The 16527-nt window shown below is 48.3% G+C and overlaps 1 protein-coding gene across 4 annotated transcripts; it reads right to left on the bottom strand.

Moving 5' to 3' along the window:
* Window positions 1–1467: 1467 nt before the first annotated feature.
* Window positions 1468–12922, bottom strand: Tmed2 (transmembrane p24 trafficking protein 2). Of its 4 annotated transcripts, XM_076560214.1 has the most exons (6): window positions 12634–12921; window positions 10434–10626; window positions 10060–10080; window positions 6638–6745; window positions 3825–3926; window positions 1468–2888 (listed from the first exon to the last, which is right to left on the bottom strand). In XM_076560214.1, the coding sequence occupies exons 1-6, from the start codon at window positions 12811–12813 to the stop codon at window positions 2764–2766; spliced, it is 729 nt and encodes a 242-aa protein (XP_076416329.1). In that variant the 5' UTR covers window positions 12814–12921; the 3' UTR covers window positions 1468–2763. The 4 variants fall into 4 exon arrangements, with proteins under 4 accessions (XP_076416329.1, XP_076416330.1, XP_076416331.1 ...); XM_076560215.1 differs by lacking the exon at window positions 10060–10080 and having other exon boundaries at window positions 12634–12920; XM_076560216.1 differs by lacking the exon at window positions 3825–3926 and having other exon boundaries at window positions 12634–12916.
* Between the last annotated feature and the right edge of the window lie 3605 nt (window positions 12923–16527).

Below are 16527 nucleotides of genomic sequence, written 5' to 3'. Positions count from 1 at the left end.
GCGGGCCCGAGACGGCAGGAAGCTGTGCACCGCGGCGGAGGGGGCAAGGGCGGCGGGGCGATAGGAGTGACAGGGAGGACCGTCTGGGTCCCCAACGAATATGCATAAAGGATGCAGGGGACCCTCCGGCCGTGCGCATATAAGGTGCATCACTCTCAGGACTCCGCGGTTAAGCGAGGGCGCCGGACAGGCACAGCCTCCCAGTCACTCGGCCAGCTGACAGGGGCTCACCTGCGGACCTGCCGCCAGCTGTTCACAGATGTCTTCCAGACGCCCTTCAGCCTCCAGTAAGTCACCTTCTCAGTGACCACTCCCTGGACAGCAGAACGCCCGTTTCCCTCTACACGGACTTTTAGCGTGTGCAAATGCTGGTAGATTCACATCTCCTCCCCAACAGCAAACCTGCAGTGGGGCCTTTTGTCATCCGCCTGACTAAATGCTGCATACAGATGCCAAACTTGTGGCAAGAATGATCAAAAAGTCTTCATCGCATTCTCAAAAGGCTCCTGCAACTACCATAGGGTGCAATCCGAGGTCAGGCAGCCTGTTAACGGCAGCAGGCAATCACGTGGCTATTTGCTTTTTGCGCTCTATTTACTACTTTGCTGGGCTGAAAAATCTTTTCCAAGTCTGCTTATTTAGTAATTGTACAAAAGGTAATGGTGGCTACGAGACATCAACAGGACAGACCATTTACAGAGAGCTTGACAGCCGGCCAGCCTTTACAGGAACAGTACTTGACGACTGGCCATTAGCAACTCCATAAGGAGAAGATTCTCTGCAGGAGAGCTGGCTCTGGCCCCGCCTTCCTTTCTCTACAGCCATGGGCAACTCATTCATCTCCCTCCAGCTCAATTTCCCTACATCCATAAACTAGTGGTTAAGTAAAAAATTCAAACGTGACTTCCTCCACCCCCAAGATATTTAACACTGATCCAAAGAAACCACACAGACTAAAATGGTAACTTTTTATGGTTTTGTTGGAGTTTTTTTATTTTTGTCTTTTGATACAGGATCTCTCTATGTAACACTGGCTGTCCTGGAACTCACTCTGTAGACCAGGCTTGCCTCAAACTAAGATCCACCTGCCTCAGCCTCCTGAGTGTTGGGATTAAAGACAGGGGCCACCACACCAGGCTTAAAATGGCATTTTGGTTTCTCGAGACAGGGTTTCTCTGTGTAGCTTTGGATCCTGTCCTGAAACTCACTCTGTAGCCCAGGCTGGTCTCAAATTCACAAAGACCTGTCTGCCTCTGCCTCCCCGAAGTGCTAGGATTAAAGTCGTGTGCTGCTGCCGCCACCACCACCTGGCTTAAAATGGTATTCTTGTTCACTAACTTTCTTTACAGAAATAAAGATGATATAACATAGCTGTTTATAAACATAGGCATATCTCAGTTGAAGAAAATTTGTATTTATCAAAAATTTTAAGTTAACCAGCATTAATATAAATCACAGAATACTGACTGTTTTTAAAAAGAATTGTTTATTTACTGAACCTGGGGCATATTAGATACACAACCAATTTTAAATTTACATCTTTTAATTCAATTCTGAAGTGTTTTCACACACACACACACAAAAAAAAAAATTGGCATGCAACAGCTGCCCTATGGTGAAAGAGTCACCTTTCCAACAGACTGTTGCAAGGAGAGTCATCCAGGGTTGAAAAATTATTTGTCCTGAACATGAAAACCTATAACAAATTTAAATTAATTTTACAAAACTTGTTACTTGTAGTTTTCCCCTTGCAAGATCCAAAAAGGAAAATAAAATATCCAGGTAGCTTTCAGACATCAGTCAGCACATAATCCTGGATCGCCCACACCCAAAGCAGAGCGACTTTCATTAAAAACCCATCATCAGAGAGAGAGTCTCTTCATTTTCTATAAACAAAACTGACATGTGCCAAAAAAAGAAAGACACCAGAGGACAAACAGAACCCTAGTGCTGACACTGAAGACCAGGACTCAAGGCCACTGACTAACAGGCCGACAGTGGCTGCCTATCACTGCAAGCAATCCAAGAGGCTTAACCCTTTGGCATGAGAAAGGCAGGCTCCCTCAGCAATGCGCTCTTCCCAAGTGCGACAATGGACAGAGTGTGCAGCACAGAAGACAGAGAGTCTGCCCCACACCCAGACACTGCCTTCAGCAGACTCCTAAGCTGTCGGCTGCTGTGTCAAGTCGAATAGAGGTGACTCAGTTCTAAGGTTCAATATAAAACTTTGGGGGGAAGTGTTGGGATGAGTCTAGTTTAAAGCAAACTCAAGAAAATCCGAGTGCCCACACAGTAACATACCCCAGTCAGGTCGCTCTGCCCTGCGGCTGGTCAGAAGGGTCAAGATTCAGTCTACTGTTGCTGTAAGGACTCAACAAAATGAACCTCTGGTAATGAACACAGATGAGGGACTCCCGAGAAGGCAGTCAGGCTGTGGGCTGCTTCCTGAACAAACTGCACTTTATTATGAAAACTGAAGGTGAAAACATAATAAAGACCACAGTCTCATACAGCATTAACGGCCTCTGAACTCTTAGAAGGACCTGTATATGGGGCAGCATTCAAGTAAGAATTATAGGCCAATCAATGTCAAATTTTCACTCTAACTTCCCTAAACAGGTTTCCCCAACACCCATTAATCACAAAGAAACACAAGTCAGGAACATTCAGAAAATAAAAATGTATAAACTAATGACATTATTATGACCAAGGTGTTTGGTAAACAAGTGAATTGTGAATTTGGGATCAACAGGAAAAGGCCTTTTAAACAACCCTCCGGACTTCAAAAAATCTCTTCAGGTAGTAGATCTGTCCCAATGTCATGGCAACTAGAACAAGAGCTTCGAAGAAGGACCAAAGGACCACTCTGCTGTTTGTGTTGTCGTTGACTGTGGAGGCAAACAAACAAACTTTAACAGCAACCCACAAATCGGCACAGGACCTCCATCATCTCTACACAGGGCCACTCACAGCTGACAATCACTCCGCCCACCCTGACCACAGACTGGTAACTTTCAAAATAACCCTAAAAACAAGCATGCTGACCCATCCTGTAATTCCTGCACTCAGGAAGCTACAGTGGAGGATCACTAGTTCGAGGCCAGCCTCGGTCCCTCAGTAATAACTGAGTTCAAGGCCAATTTAGGACACATAAGACTGTCTCAAAAAAATTAAATATGTGTATCAGAGGAATATTATCTGCCACAAAATCTCTTTCACTTGTGTGAAAACAAATTTTCTTTTTTTTTTTTTTTTTTTTTTTTTTTTTGGTTTTTCGAGACAGGGTTTCTCTGTGTAGCTTTGCGCCTTTCCTGGAGCTCACTTGGTAGCCCAGGCTGGCCTCGAACTCACAGAGATCCGCCTGGCTCTGCCTCCCGAGTGCTGGGATTAAAGGCGTGCGCCACCACGCCCGGCTACAAATTTTCATTATTTTGTTTTATTTGAGACATTCTCTATATGTAGCCCAGAAAAACCACAAACCAATTTTATAGCTAAAAACACCCTTAAAACTCCTGCTCTTCCCACTTCCACTTTCCAGGCGCTGGGATTAGAGGCATGTGCCACGATGACCACCATCTCCTCTCACTTATTTTAAAGAGCATCTTTGTGGGGGCTGAAGAGATGGCCAGACAATTAGGAACATTTGCTGCTCTTCCAGAGGAACCAAGTTAGGTTCCCAGCACCCACATCACGAGGATCACAGCCACTTGTAACTCCAGCTCCAAGGTATCTCATGACCTCACCTAGCCTGAGGACACTTGCATGCACACTTGTGGCACACATACAGGTAAGTGCATATATACATAATTTTAAAAATAAGAGACCTTTAAAAACGCATCTTTGGATGACAGAGGAATCCAGCCACCCAAGAAATTGTGCATACAGAACACTGTCTTCATTGGAATCCAGCCGACACATTACCTGACCTAGCGGGACAGTAACAACCCAGCATTATTACTACGAGTAAACCAAAAGCCTCCTGTCCACTGCTTTTGTTTGCTTGTTTATTTTCATTGTAGACAGTCTCACTATGCAGCCCTATCTGGCCTGAAACTCAAGAGATCTGTCTGCTCCTGCCTCCCAAGAACACACTGTGTGCTACCAAGCCCCATTTACTCATTTCTCAGGAGCAGGAAGTACAAGATAATGAACAGCAACACTAGAGGAAGCATCTGATTTACAAAACTAAGTGTGTAAAAACCTCATTCTGTAATAGCTACAGGATATAAGCATGGTGAACAGGAATATCTACTACCAGAAATGTCCTGGAAAAAACAACAACAAAAAAAAAGTTTTATAAGAACTATTCCATCTTTGGGCCGGGCGGCGGTGGCCGTGGTGGTGGTGGTGGTGGTGGTGGTGGTGGTGGTGGCGGCACACTCCTTTAATCCCAGCACTCGGGAGGCAGAGCCAGGCGGATCTCTGTGAGTTCGAGGTCAGCCTGGGCTACAGAGTGAGTTCCAGGAAAGGCGAAAAGCTACACAGAGAAACCCTGTCTCGAAAAACCAAAAAAAAAAAAAAAAAAAAAAAAAAAACAAAAGAACTATTCCATCTTTGTATGCACTGTGTCTGTACAGGTCAGTGTACCCTGGATGTGTGATCACTCATGGTGACAAGCGCTTGGCACACTGAACCACTCCCCAACCTTCCACTCTGGGCTAGGCCTTCCTCTGCACATGGCACTTGAGTGTAGATACGAAGGTTTCTGGCATGTGACTTAAATTTCACCTTCCTGGGCTGTGGTGGCGCACGCCTTTAACCCCAGCACTTGGGAGGCAGAGGCAGGTGGATTTTTGAGTTCCAGGCCAGCATGGTCTACAGAGTAAGTTCCAGGACAGCCAGGACTATACAGAGAAACCTTGTCTCAAAACAAACAAACCACACAAAACCAAAAAAGTAATTTAACTTTCACGTTACAGCATTTTCTGGTTTTAAAAACCTTTAGTTGATCATAAAAAATTTTTTTTCTTAAACCTAATGATCTATTTTGCGTGTATGCATGTATCCGGAAGTCAGAGGAGAGGACAAACAGCAGGAATCCATTCTCCTCTTCTACCATGTGGGTCCCAACTCAAGTCATCAAACTTGGTAGAAAGAACCTTCACCCACAGAGCAATATCTTGCCAGCCCTAATCACAAACTTAAAAAGAAAAAAAAACAAACAAAAAAACACTCTTGGGCTGGAGAAATGACTTATCAGTTAATAACATTTGCTGCTCTTTCAGAGGATTGGGTTCCGTTCACAGCACCCAGAAGGCTACCCACAACCACAGGTCACTCCAGTTCCAGAACCTTGTGGGTGCTGCACATATATGCTGCACTGACATACACAAGCATACATACATACTGACAAACACGCACGGGAATACAATAAAAATAAATCTTTTTTCTTTTTTTCTGAGACAGGGTTTCTCTGTCCAGCCTTGGCTGTCCTGGGACTCACTCTGTAGACCAGGCTGACCCCGAACTTAAGAGATCTGCTTGCCTCTGCCTCTGGAGTGCTGGGATTAAAGGCGTGCACCACCACATGACTTAAATAAACCTTAAAAAGAAAAAAAAGAAAGAAAGAAACAGAAAAAACCAGAGGCAGGATACCACAGAGACTCAGAGACCTAGGATAGAACCAAACACAAAAGGAAAATAAAGAAAGTCAATGAAATGATTCCTAATGATATTCTGCTATACTCAGATTGGTGCCTAGCCCAACTGTCGTCAGAGAGGCTTTACCCCAGCAACTGATGGAAACAGACGCACAGACCCACAGCCAAACATTAGATGGAGCTGGGGAATCCTTTGGAAGAGGGGGAGGAAGGACTGAAGGACCCTGTGGTGTCAGGGGCACCATAAGAAAACCCACAGAAGCAACTAACCTGGGCTCACAGGGGTCACAGAGACTGAACCAACAACCAGGGAGCCTGTGTGGGACTGATGTAGGCCCTCTGCATAAGTGTTACAGCTGTGTAACATGGTTTTCGTGTAAGACTCCTAATAGTGAGAGCAAGGGATGTCTCTAACTGTGTTGCCTGCTTTTGGGACCCATTCCTCCTACCAGATAGCCTCATCCAGCCATAATAAAAGAGAAGATACCTAGTCTCACTTCAATTTGATATACCATGAGTGGCTGAATGGCTGATATCCATGGGATGCCAACTGATATCTGATGAGAAAACAGTGGAGGAGTGGAGGAGGGTAGGGATGGGGGACCTGGGGAAATGGAGAGAGGGGAAACTCTGGTTGGGATATTTTTTAAAAATAAAAAAAAAAAACAAAAAAAAACCCTCTTAAAAGCTTATGCTAGCCAGGCACAGTAATGCACACCTTTAATCCTAACACATGGGAAACAGAGGCAGGTGGCTCTCTTGAGTTTGAGGCCAGCTTGATTTATATAGTGAGTTCCAGGACAGCCAGGGTTACATAGAGACCTTGTCTCAAAAACCAAACAGCAAACAAACAAACAAAAACACCACACACACAAACATTTCTGGTATAGTGTTGTCTCAGCAACACACCAGCTTAATACAAGGCACAATAAACATGTCTCACAGACATGTAGAACTCTAAAGTCAAAGTCTTGCTATGGTATATTTGTACATTCATAAGCAGGGACACCACTACCAGGAGACAATCCATAACTCACTGGCTCTGTGTATTCTCTCCCGGACTTCCATGTACTCCTGTTCGTGCTTCACAGCCGTCATGGCCACTGCCAGCTCGTTAATCATTTCTTCTAGCTTGTTCTGATGAGCTGCGGAGACCGGAGACAGAGCAGCACACTTAGTCACCTCTTTTGAGCAATACTTGTTAGATGAAATCCTCCTCAGAGAAGGCACACAGAGCAGCTAGGTATAGAAAGAGCTCAAGCAACTACCTGAACCATTGACGACAGTCCAGCCCTCAAGACCTACTCCTTTCATCTTGCTGTTTTTTTTTGTTTTTGTTTTTGTTTTTTAATTTTATTATGTAAACAGTGTTCTTTCTGAAAGTTTTACCGTACGCCAGAAGAGGGCATCAGATCTCATTACAGATGGTTGTGAGCCACCATGTGGTTGCTGGGAATTGAACTCAGGACCTCTGGAAGAGCAGGCAGCGCTCTTCAACTCTGAGCCATCTCTCCAGCCCTCATCTTGCTGTTTTTGAGACAATGTCTCATGCAGCCCAGCCTGGCTCCAAGCTCCCAAGATAGCCAAGGCCAGTCTTCCACTCCTGACCCTCCCCTCCATCTTCCACCTCTCAGGTGGCCATCAAAGGCATGCACCTCCACACCTGGCTTTCAGAGCTTTTTTTGTTTTGGTTTTGAGACAGGGTCTCACTGTGTTTTCCTGGCTGCCCTTGCATTCACAAAGATCTGCCTGCCTCTGCCACTCCCTCCTGAGTGCTGGAGTTCAAGGTGTGTGCCACTAGCTTTTCAGAGCATTTTTAAAAGTCCATTCCTAGCAGACAACCCACTCTATTTCCAACTAGGAAATAGACTATACAATGCTTACTAACTAGAGAACAATTCCCCTGAGGAATTCCTTCCAGTTCCCTCTAATGAGAAACAAACAACACAGAGCAAATAAACATAAAACAAACAAGCAACAAAAAAAGCCTAAGTACAGGCCAGGTGGTGGTGGCACACACCTTAATCCCAGCACTCAGGAGGCAGAGGAAGCAGATCTCTGTGAGTTCAAGGCCAGCCTCATCTACAGAGTGAGATCCAGGACAGGCACCAAAACTACACAGAGAAACCCTGTCTCGAAAAAGAAAGAAAGAAGAAAGAGGGAGAGAGAGAAGAGGAAGAGGGAGAAGGAGAAAGAGAGAAAGAGAGAGAGAGAGAGAGAGAGAGAGAGAGAGAGAGAGAAAGAAAGAAAGAAAGAAAGAAAGAAAGAAAGAAAGAAAAAGAAAAAAAGTCACGTAACTTGGCCAGTCAGTGGTGGCGTATGCCTTTAAAAAAAAAAAAAAACACACGTAACTTGGTGGCAAATGCCTTTAATCCAAGCACTCAGAAGGCAGAGGCAAGCAGATCTCTTGAGTTCAAGGCTAGTCTGGTCTACACAGTAAGTTCCAGGTCAGGCAAGGTTACAGAGATCCTGTCTCAAAAAAAAGAGAGAGAGAGAGAGAAAGAAATCACGTAACTACGATGTTAATTTAGCACCAAACAGGTTTTGAACTTAGTAGAGCAAAAAACTTAACACTCATGAAAAAACTAACCAGCCACATGCTGCTCCCTGAGTGTCTGAACTACAAAGCACAGCAGCATGCCCAAGTGAAGACAAGCCTGAGTGGTTTGGATTCTCACCCAGAGACTCATTTATTTCAGTGCGTATATGGGGCTTTGGAGGGAGCATTCGGAGGTCAGAGGGCAACCTTCAGGAGTTATCTCCACCATGAATTCCAAGATCAAGTTGAGGTCCTCACACTTGACTCATGAAACATCTCAACCACCCAGGTATCCTCTCTAATCAAGTTGTTCTGTTATTTAAAAGCAGTTGCCTACCAGCTGCCCAGGATCCAGCCTCAGATGAGATTTCAGTTTACTCAGGGTAACCCCTCAGGTTTTCAGGACCCTGGCCTCTACACTTAAGGGCTGGACCAGAATGTCCAATACCCCTCAGCAGCCTCTGGAGCCCACAGACCATGTTAAATCATTTCAGTAGGGTTTCTTAAGAGAGGTACCTTGACCTTAGAATGAAAAACGTCTCCAGACATTACCAACCATTTCAAAAGGAAAAAAACTGACCCACTAGGAAGCCACTGCTTTCAGGAAGGCTCAACCTAACAGCTGCCATCAACAAGCAAAAGCAAGAACCTGAGACAGTTAAAGGATGAACCAGAAGCTCACTATCCACATTCAAAGGCCATTACTTTCTTTGTTTATTTTTAATTTATTTAATTATATGTGCATTGGTGTGAAGGTGTCAGGTCCCCTGGAACTGGAGTTACAGACAGGTGTAAGCTGCCATGTGGTTGCTGGGAATTGAATCCAGGTCCTCTGGACGAGCAGCCAGTGCTTTTAGCTGCTGAGCCATCTCTCCAGCCCAGCCATTACTTTCTAGCCATGTAAAGAGGACCAATTTTCAGACTGTGAAGAAATACCAAGTCCTTCAAAACCAAGAATTTTTTCTAAGAATTGGGCAAGTTCAGCACTGTAAATGGCCCTGAAAAATAAGCACAGAGATTAAACAAAATTCTCAGCTTTACAGAGTTCAAAACCATCTGAAACCTCACCTTCACTGCCTGGGTGCTCCTAAGTGTTCAGTATCTAGGTGTGTATGCCAGAAGCAGATACTGTGGGATGTGGTAAACAACTGCCTTTCTACCATGTGCTTGTGTGACAATGGAGGGAAAAAAGTCTTCTGGCTGCTGGGAAGCAGCAAAGTAGTTTCTCCAGAACCAGCTGGAGGGCAGACCCAGTGGTACAGACCTGTGGTTCTAGCTGCTCAAGAACCTGAGGCAAAAAGATCACAGCTTAAGCCCAGCATGGGCAGCTTTGTGAAGTCTTATCTCAAGATTAAAACATACAGAAACGGCTGGGATACAGCTCAATGGTGTGTGCTCGCCTGCCCAGCACAAAGTCCTCTGCTCAATTCCCAACACCACCAAAACATAAAAAAAATCCTAACAAAGCCAAAGCAAAAAAATGAGTGTGTGTAAATAGTCAGCCAAAGCAAACTTCTCATCAGCTCTGAAAAAACTCTTGCACAGTATTTTAAACCTAACCAAACTTCACATTAGAAACCTTAGCAGTAAAGAAGCCTAGACTCAGTTTCTCTCAAGTGTCTACTAACACCGTCTTGTGCAGTTAGTTGAGCCTTTGCACCCTTCAGCATTCATTTTAGGCAAAGCCACATAAAAACGTCAGTCAGGGGTTGCCATACCTATCAAGCTGAAGTCATCCGACTTGTACCTGTCAACCAAATTCTCAAATTTACAAAATAACGTAATTAGTTGCAGAAGATTTTAAAAAGGGAAAAACCTCTCATGCCAGCAAATTGAAGTTAGAGAAAAGGAATTGTTAGGTGTCGGGATGCAAAACCAAAAACCGGGATGCTGTCAAAAACAAACCAGCCAATCACGTACCATCCCAGGAGTCTCCACCACCTAGAGAAAAGTGTGAGATTAGCCGGGCTAGCACAGCAGTCTGCAAATGTACACAGAGGTAGGTGTGGGCCCCAGGATTAGCTAATGAACAGAATCCAGACACATGGAACCCAGATGACAAGGGCACAGGGACTCCATGAGGGCCAGAAGGGACGATCAAAACCACTGAAAACAAACAGGAACTTCCAGAAACCGGCTAATTGCAGGTTTACATTCACTTCAACAGGAATTTTGTTTTTAAGGACAGTGACTCAATCTGGAAAGAGAAATTTTTAAAAAAAACACATACACACTGTACTCAGATAGGTGAGGGTAATGAGCTGAAGTGCTCTTCATCAAAAGTGATATCTCACCTTCTGTCTCCATGTCTTGTCCTTTGGGAGCCTCCCCAATGTCAATGGTGAACATGACTATCTTTGGAGTCATGGTAGACATCCTATTACTAAAGCAGAACTTGTATGTCCCATCCATGTGGGCTGCAAACGTGTACTTCCCGCTGGACTCTCGGTCTCCTTTATAGATGCCTTTGTTATCTGGTCCTGTGATCTGGAGGCAGGAGAGAGACAGGAAATTCACTAAATATTTAGGATCCTAAGTAGCATCCTTCAGCAGGAAACCCACTAGGCTGGACCTTGACTAGGTCCCCTGCAGCGAGCCACGGTCAACACTTTGGGCACTAATTCTCCCATCTAATCAGCAAGAGTAGACTCAATGGCTCCCTAAAGCACCTCTCCACTGACTGCCTTCAGGTATTATCTGTCCATGGGAAATGTAAACCTGTCAGAAACAGAAACCGGACAACTCAAGGTTCGGTCTCGAACTGTCCTAACTCCTTCAGCAAAAACTGAAAACAGAAAGGAAGCTTTCCAAAATAGGGAATTCTTATTTTTGTTTTGAGATAGGGTCTCATTACTAGTCCAGGCTGCCTGTCCACAGCGCTAGTGGAGTAAATAAAGATGTGCCCCCCTCCTGCAGAAGACCACAGCTCTACGGACTGAGGCCCCACCCCCGTAACCGCTGTGCTCCCGCCTGCCACAGGCCGTCAAGCACTGACCATGACGTCACTGGCCACTACCATGTGAGGTGCACAGGTGCTGTACCCCCATGCCCTTCCTCAACACCCTGGAGGAAGTCACACAGCTGCTTCTTGGTCCAAGGCTGGTTGTTGGTTTTGGACTTGTGCTGACTGTTGACACTTATTTGCTGTATAAATACAATTTATCAACTGTGGCGATTTAAAGTAAAGGTGTGCCCCATCACACGCTATCAAAATTGGATTTTGTTTCCACAGCATGTTTCAAGGTTTTTTGTCATCACTGCCAAACAACACAGGATGTGAATGACTTGACATGCTTGTCAAGGCTTAGGGAAGAGCAGCAGGTTGGAAATGAGGAGGGCGTGTGCACATCCAAGCAGGTGCCCAAAGTGGGTATCAGGTGCCCTGGGGCGGGAGTCACGGCTTGTGCTGAAGCCCTACACTGAACTTTGAGAGATCAGCACAGTATTCACACTCTCCGGCCCAAGCCTGCCTCTTTAAGGGCCAGTCACCTGCAAAACTTGGGGAACTGGAAGAGCTCATCTTTATCGAGATAGGTTCCTGGCTAAGCCAAGCGGCCTCCCAACTTTGAGGTCCCAGCTGTACTTGAGTTTTGCTCAGCTCAATTAACATTCACTACCAAACGAACAATCTTTACACCCAGTCAGTAATACTAACAAGTAAACTGAATCCGGTACTGTTTCTTCGCCCCCCCCCCTTAAGGCAGCAAATGGTCGGGGCACGGCAGTGAACGCCCTTACTCCCATCCCTCCGAAGGCAGAGGCAAGTGAGTTCGATGCCTGCATGAGCCCTAACCCTGTCTCCAAAAAAAACAAAAAAACCTCGGCAAGTCACTTTTATTCTCCAAATAAGTGTTTTCTACACCTTTCGCTGCAATCCTCGCTCCTAAAAACGAGGGATCGATCCCCAGCGCCATCTCTCGTGGGACCGATCTGGCCGCTTGCGTCAGGAAGCGGGGAGGAAGTTGAGCCGGTTTCTGCCGCAGCCAGAAACGGCACCGCCGCCTCGGCGCTACTTGGCTTCCGCGCTCCTCCGCGCGCCCCGATCTACGACTTTTCCCAAAGTTTCTTGCCGCGCGCCACCCCGCGCCGCGCCGCACGCGCGCGCGAGCCCCGGAGGACGGAGCGGCCGGGACGCGGAGAGCCGCTCCCGCCCGGGAGCCGGCGGGACACGCGGCCGCCGCGGGACAAAAGCCAAGGGAGGGAGAGGCCGAGCCCGCGCCCCAGTGACGCCGCACGGAACCCGAAGGCGCTCGGAAAAAAAGGGCGAGCGCTTTCCAGGCCGCGCGCGGGCAGGGCCCGTCGGGGGGCCGCGCGACGGGCGGCGGTGGCGGCGGCGGCGAGGCCCCTCCCCGGCCCCCCGCGCCCTTGCGATCGCTGTCCCGCTCGGGGGGACGGGGTGGGGGCTCCCCGCGCGGTCCCCGGGTCTCTCCAACCTCCCCACCGCCCCCGAGCGGCCGAACGGCGCCGCCCCGACGGCGGGCCGCGCGCCCGCACCTCCACGTCGATGTCCAGGAAGCCGCCCTCCGCCACCTCGAAGATGAGGCCCATCTTGGTGCCCGAGGTGACCCGCTCGAAGAAGCACTCCTCGGCGTGCGCGTCGATGCTGACGAAGTAGCCCGAGGCCGTGGCCAGCAGCGCGGCCAGCAGCACCAACAGCTCTGCGAGCGTCACCATGGTGCGGCGCGGGCCGGAGCCGGGACGCGGACTGCGGCCTCCAGAGCCGCCGCCGCCGCTGCCGCTGCCGCTGCCGCCTCAGCCACCGCCGCCGCCGCCGCCTCAGCTCCGCCCCTTCCGGCGGCGCCTCCCCGAGGGGGCTGATGCGGGCGCCGCTGATTGGCCGGCGCCGACAGCTGCCACGTAACGGGCCCACGGCGGCCGCCGAGGGACAAGGGGGCGGGGGGAACGGGAACCTTGAGGCGGGACGGCGGCCCCCAAGAGCCAAAAGTCCTTCGGCTCCAGCCCTTCGACGTGCAAACTAAGGATCACGTGGACGAGGGCCAGAGAAAAGGCGCTGCGCTGTTGGAAGGGCTGGTTGCTTCGGCTGAGGACCCGAGTTCGAGTCCTAGCGCTGACAGGGTGGCTGACACCACGTCTGTACTCCGATTCTGGCCGTCTTCTGGTCCCCACGGGCACGGCACACGCATGGGATGCAGGCACACATGTAGACAAAACACTCCAAACACATAAAATTTAAAGCATAATAGCAATAAATAAGGATCACATGGACTTACTCAGAAAGTCATAGTATAAAGGGGATCCCCCTGCCAGTGACAACGCAGTTTTAGGATTATCCAGGGAGATGACTCTAGAGAGTCAGAGGTAGTATCAAAACTTGAGGATCTCTCTGCACTCTCCCTCCACGCGGTCACTCTGTCTCTGTCTCTGTCTCTCTGTCTCTCTCTCTCCTCTTAATAAAGCTCTAAAAGGTTTTAAAAAAAAAACTGGAGGGAAGTGGGTGCTAAAAATGAGAACTCCAGTTTTTGTGTTTCTTTTGTTTGCTCCCCCATTACCCTGCGTATCTAGGCTGGGAAGTGGTCAAGGTTCTTAACCCCCACACCATTCTTCGGAGAACCCCTGAGGATGCTGGGAGTGCTATGTCCTCTGAGGGCCACCACACTTACATGCCCGTGCTCACTCCCCATGCACATACACATTGTTAAAAGAATAAAAATGAACCTTCTTAAAAAGATCTATGTTCATGATATTGCAAAACAAAATTTCACCTTGTTCAGATTTCCCACAGGACTGCTGTCTGCCTTAACCCCCACTCAGGATTGTCAAATTGCCTGCTGATGGCCTGCTCATCCCTCGAAACTCGATTTAAATGTCACCAAAAATTCATTACTGGATTTTTAAAAATGATTTACTTATTTATATGTGCCTTGGTGCCGTGCCTGCATGTATGTCAGAGGGTGTCAGATCCCTTGGCACAGGGCTACAGACAGTTGTGAGCTGTCATGCAGGTGCTGGGAACTGAACCCAGGACTTCTGGAAGAACAGCTGGTGCTCTTAAAGGCTGAAGCGATCTCCAGCCCCAATTACTGGATGTTGGTCATTCACCAGTCCTTCTGTGCTTACAGCACACATTTGTTCTCACTGAAAATACAACTGCTTGCTTGTCTTGAGAAGACCCAGCTTTACGTAGGCTGTGCGGTCTATGGCCACCAAAGACCAAAGGACTTTCCCTTGTCACATGCTGGGTGAGTTCACTGGACCAACTAAGGGACCAGAGTCTGGCTTGCATCTCCACTTGTGGGCATAGCTCTGTGACTGTGACTAGGTTCCACCAGAGCTCTAAGCCCTCGTTTCTTGGTCTGTAAAATGGGAGCACAGCAAACCTTGCAAAACTCATGGAATTTTTTTTTTGTTTTTGAGAGACCAGTAGGCAATAGGGGGCAGCAGTTTTCCACTTTAGGTGAGAAGAGAGAGGTAGAGCTGTGGTGACAGTGTCTTACAGACACGAAGTCTCTCAACCTTGGCGAATGTTCCTCCACCTTCCAGCCCCCACCCCCCACCCCCCCACCCCCACCCCCACCGCCTTTCCCCAGCAGGTCAGCTCTTTAGAAAAGCGCCCAAGGGCAAATTTGTTTTCATGTAGACATTCAACATTAATTTTTAATTTTGAAGAGATTAAATGCTATTCTAACATCACCCAGCCACCCAGCCAGGATTTCAAATAGGAAATTTTAATATCTGGGGAAAACGCAACAAACTGTACGTTGTAGGTTTATTGTATGAGCCAGGTGTCCAAATACAAATGCCTTCAGAAATCAGGCAATTTCCGCCGGGCGGTGGTGGCGCACGCCTTTAATCCCAGCACTCCGGAGGCAGAGCCAGGTGGATCTCTGTGAGTTTGAGGCCAGCGCGGCCTACAGAGTGAGTTCCAGGAAAGGCGCAAAGCTACACAGAGAAACCCTGTCTCGAAAAACAAAAACAAAAAAAAAGAAAAAAGAAAAAAAAGAAAAGAAAAAAAAAGAAAGAAAGAAATCAGGCAATTTGGTTTAGGTAATAAGAAGGGCTGCGGCAGCCCAGGCTGGTTTCAAACTTGAAGAGCAACCCTCCTGTTTCAGCTTCCCAAGGGCTAGAAATATAGGCATGAGCCCACCACTCTAAGCTCTCAATTCCTGGTGGTTGTTGGATTGTCTGAAACTCACTGCTATATACCAGGCTGGCCTCGAACTCACAGAGATATTCTTGCCCCTGCCTCCCGAGTGCCAAATTAAAGCCATACACCACCATGCTCAGCCTCTCCTTTGTGTTTGCTGAATGAACTTCTCAACCTCGTGCTTGTGAAAGTCACCATACCATTGCATAACAGAATCCTTTTTCACTGCTGCGTAGTACTTCACTGGATGAATTTATCAATCCCTTCTGCCGACAATAGAAATTCCACTTATGTCCATCTTTGCACCATTCTGAGTAAAGCTGCTGCTGGCGTTCTTCTCTCACTCCCGTTATGGTTAAGCTGCAACCTAAGAGTTGAATTTCTTGGTCTCAGAGCAAAAGGGTATTTAGACTGGCCAGCTTTGCATTCCAGTCAGCAGGGAGTGAGGCTCTGACCCTTGGCGTTCTGGAACTGACTACTGAATCTTGGGTCTGAAATGCGAGGATGTGAGATGAAGGAGGCTGAAGACGGAGGGAGCGCCCCGAACCTTCCCTGCAGCCCCTGGAGAGCGACAGGAAGCCCGGAGGAGATTTGTCAGACACCAGGGCGATGAAGTTGTTGGAATTTCTGCCCTTCCAGCCGGAGGAAGGGGGAGGAAGGAGAAGAGGAGGAACATCAGGAGACGTGGGAGGGAAGAGGAGGAGGAGGGCGAGGCAGGTAGCAGAAGATGAGGAGGAGGTAGAGAAGAGCGAAGGGGGAGGCGCGGGAAGGAGGGGGAGGACAGGGTAGGAAAGAGAAGGGCTGCGGGGCGGCAGCAGTTGCCAGGGGCTGTGAGGAGGGCGTGGTGAGTGGGAGTGGGAGATTTCAGCTCGAGCCTATTCCTGGTCTGCTGCTGCTGCTGCTGCTGCTGCTGCTGCTAATGCTGCTAATGCTAATGCTAATGCTAATGTTGCTGCTGCTGCTGCTGCTGCTGCTGCTGCTGCTGCTGCTGCTGTTGCTAATGCTGCTGCTGCTGCTGCTGCTAATGCTGCTGCTGCTGCTGCTGCTGCTGCTGCTGCTAATGCTGCTGCTGCTGCTGCTGCTAATGCTGCTGCTGCTGCTGCTGCTGCTGCTGCTGCTAATGCTAATGCTGCTGCTGCTGCTGCTGGTTGAGCGCCGCCGTCCACGCTGGAAAAAACGGCCGCGGCTGCAGCCCGCCCGCCACCGTCAGGCCCCACGGTCGCCTTGCCAGCCCTTCTCCGGTCTCTCAGACCCCTGTGGCCAGAGTTTCCAGGAAGCAGTGA

The sequence above is a fragment of the Peromyscus maniculatus genome, chromosome 23 (genome assembly GCF_049852395.1).
Source record: "Peromyscus maniculatus bairdii isolate BWxNUB_F1_BW_parent chromosome 23, HU_Pman_BW_mat_3.1, whole genome shotgun sequence".
Taxonomy (NCBI): domain Eukaryota; kingdom Metazoa; phylum Chordata; class Mammalia; order Rodentia; family Cricetidae; genus Peromyscus; species Peromyscus maniculatus.
The sequence above is the reverse complement of the archived record's forward strand: the minus strand, read 5'-3'. Positions and strand labels throughout refer to the sequence as shown.

What these genes read in the sequence shown, in the direction of transcription:
- Tmed2 (XM_076560214.1), bottom strand. Translation starts at nt 12,813, where the DNA reads ATGGTGACGCTCGCAGAGCTGTTGGTGCTGCTGGCCGCGCTGCTGGCC. An exon ending in TCCTGGACATCGACGTGGAG is followed by an intron (nt 10,627 to 12,633) that starts GTGCGGGCGCGC and finishes TCCTGCCTCCAG; the next exon opens with ATCACAGGACCAGATAACAA. An exon ending in CCAAAGATGCGTTTTTAAAG is followed by an intron (nt 2,889 to 3,824) that starts GTCTCTTATTTT and finishes TTGCCTCCACAG; the next exon opens with TCAACGACAACACAAACAGC.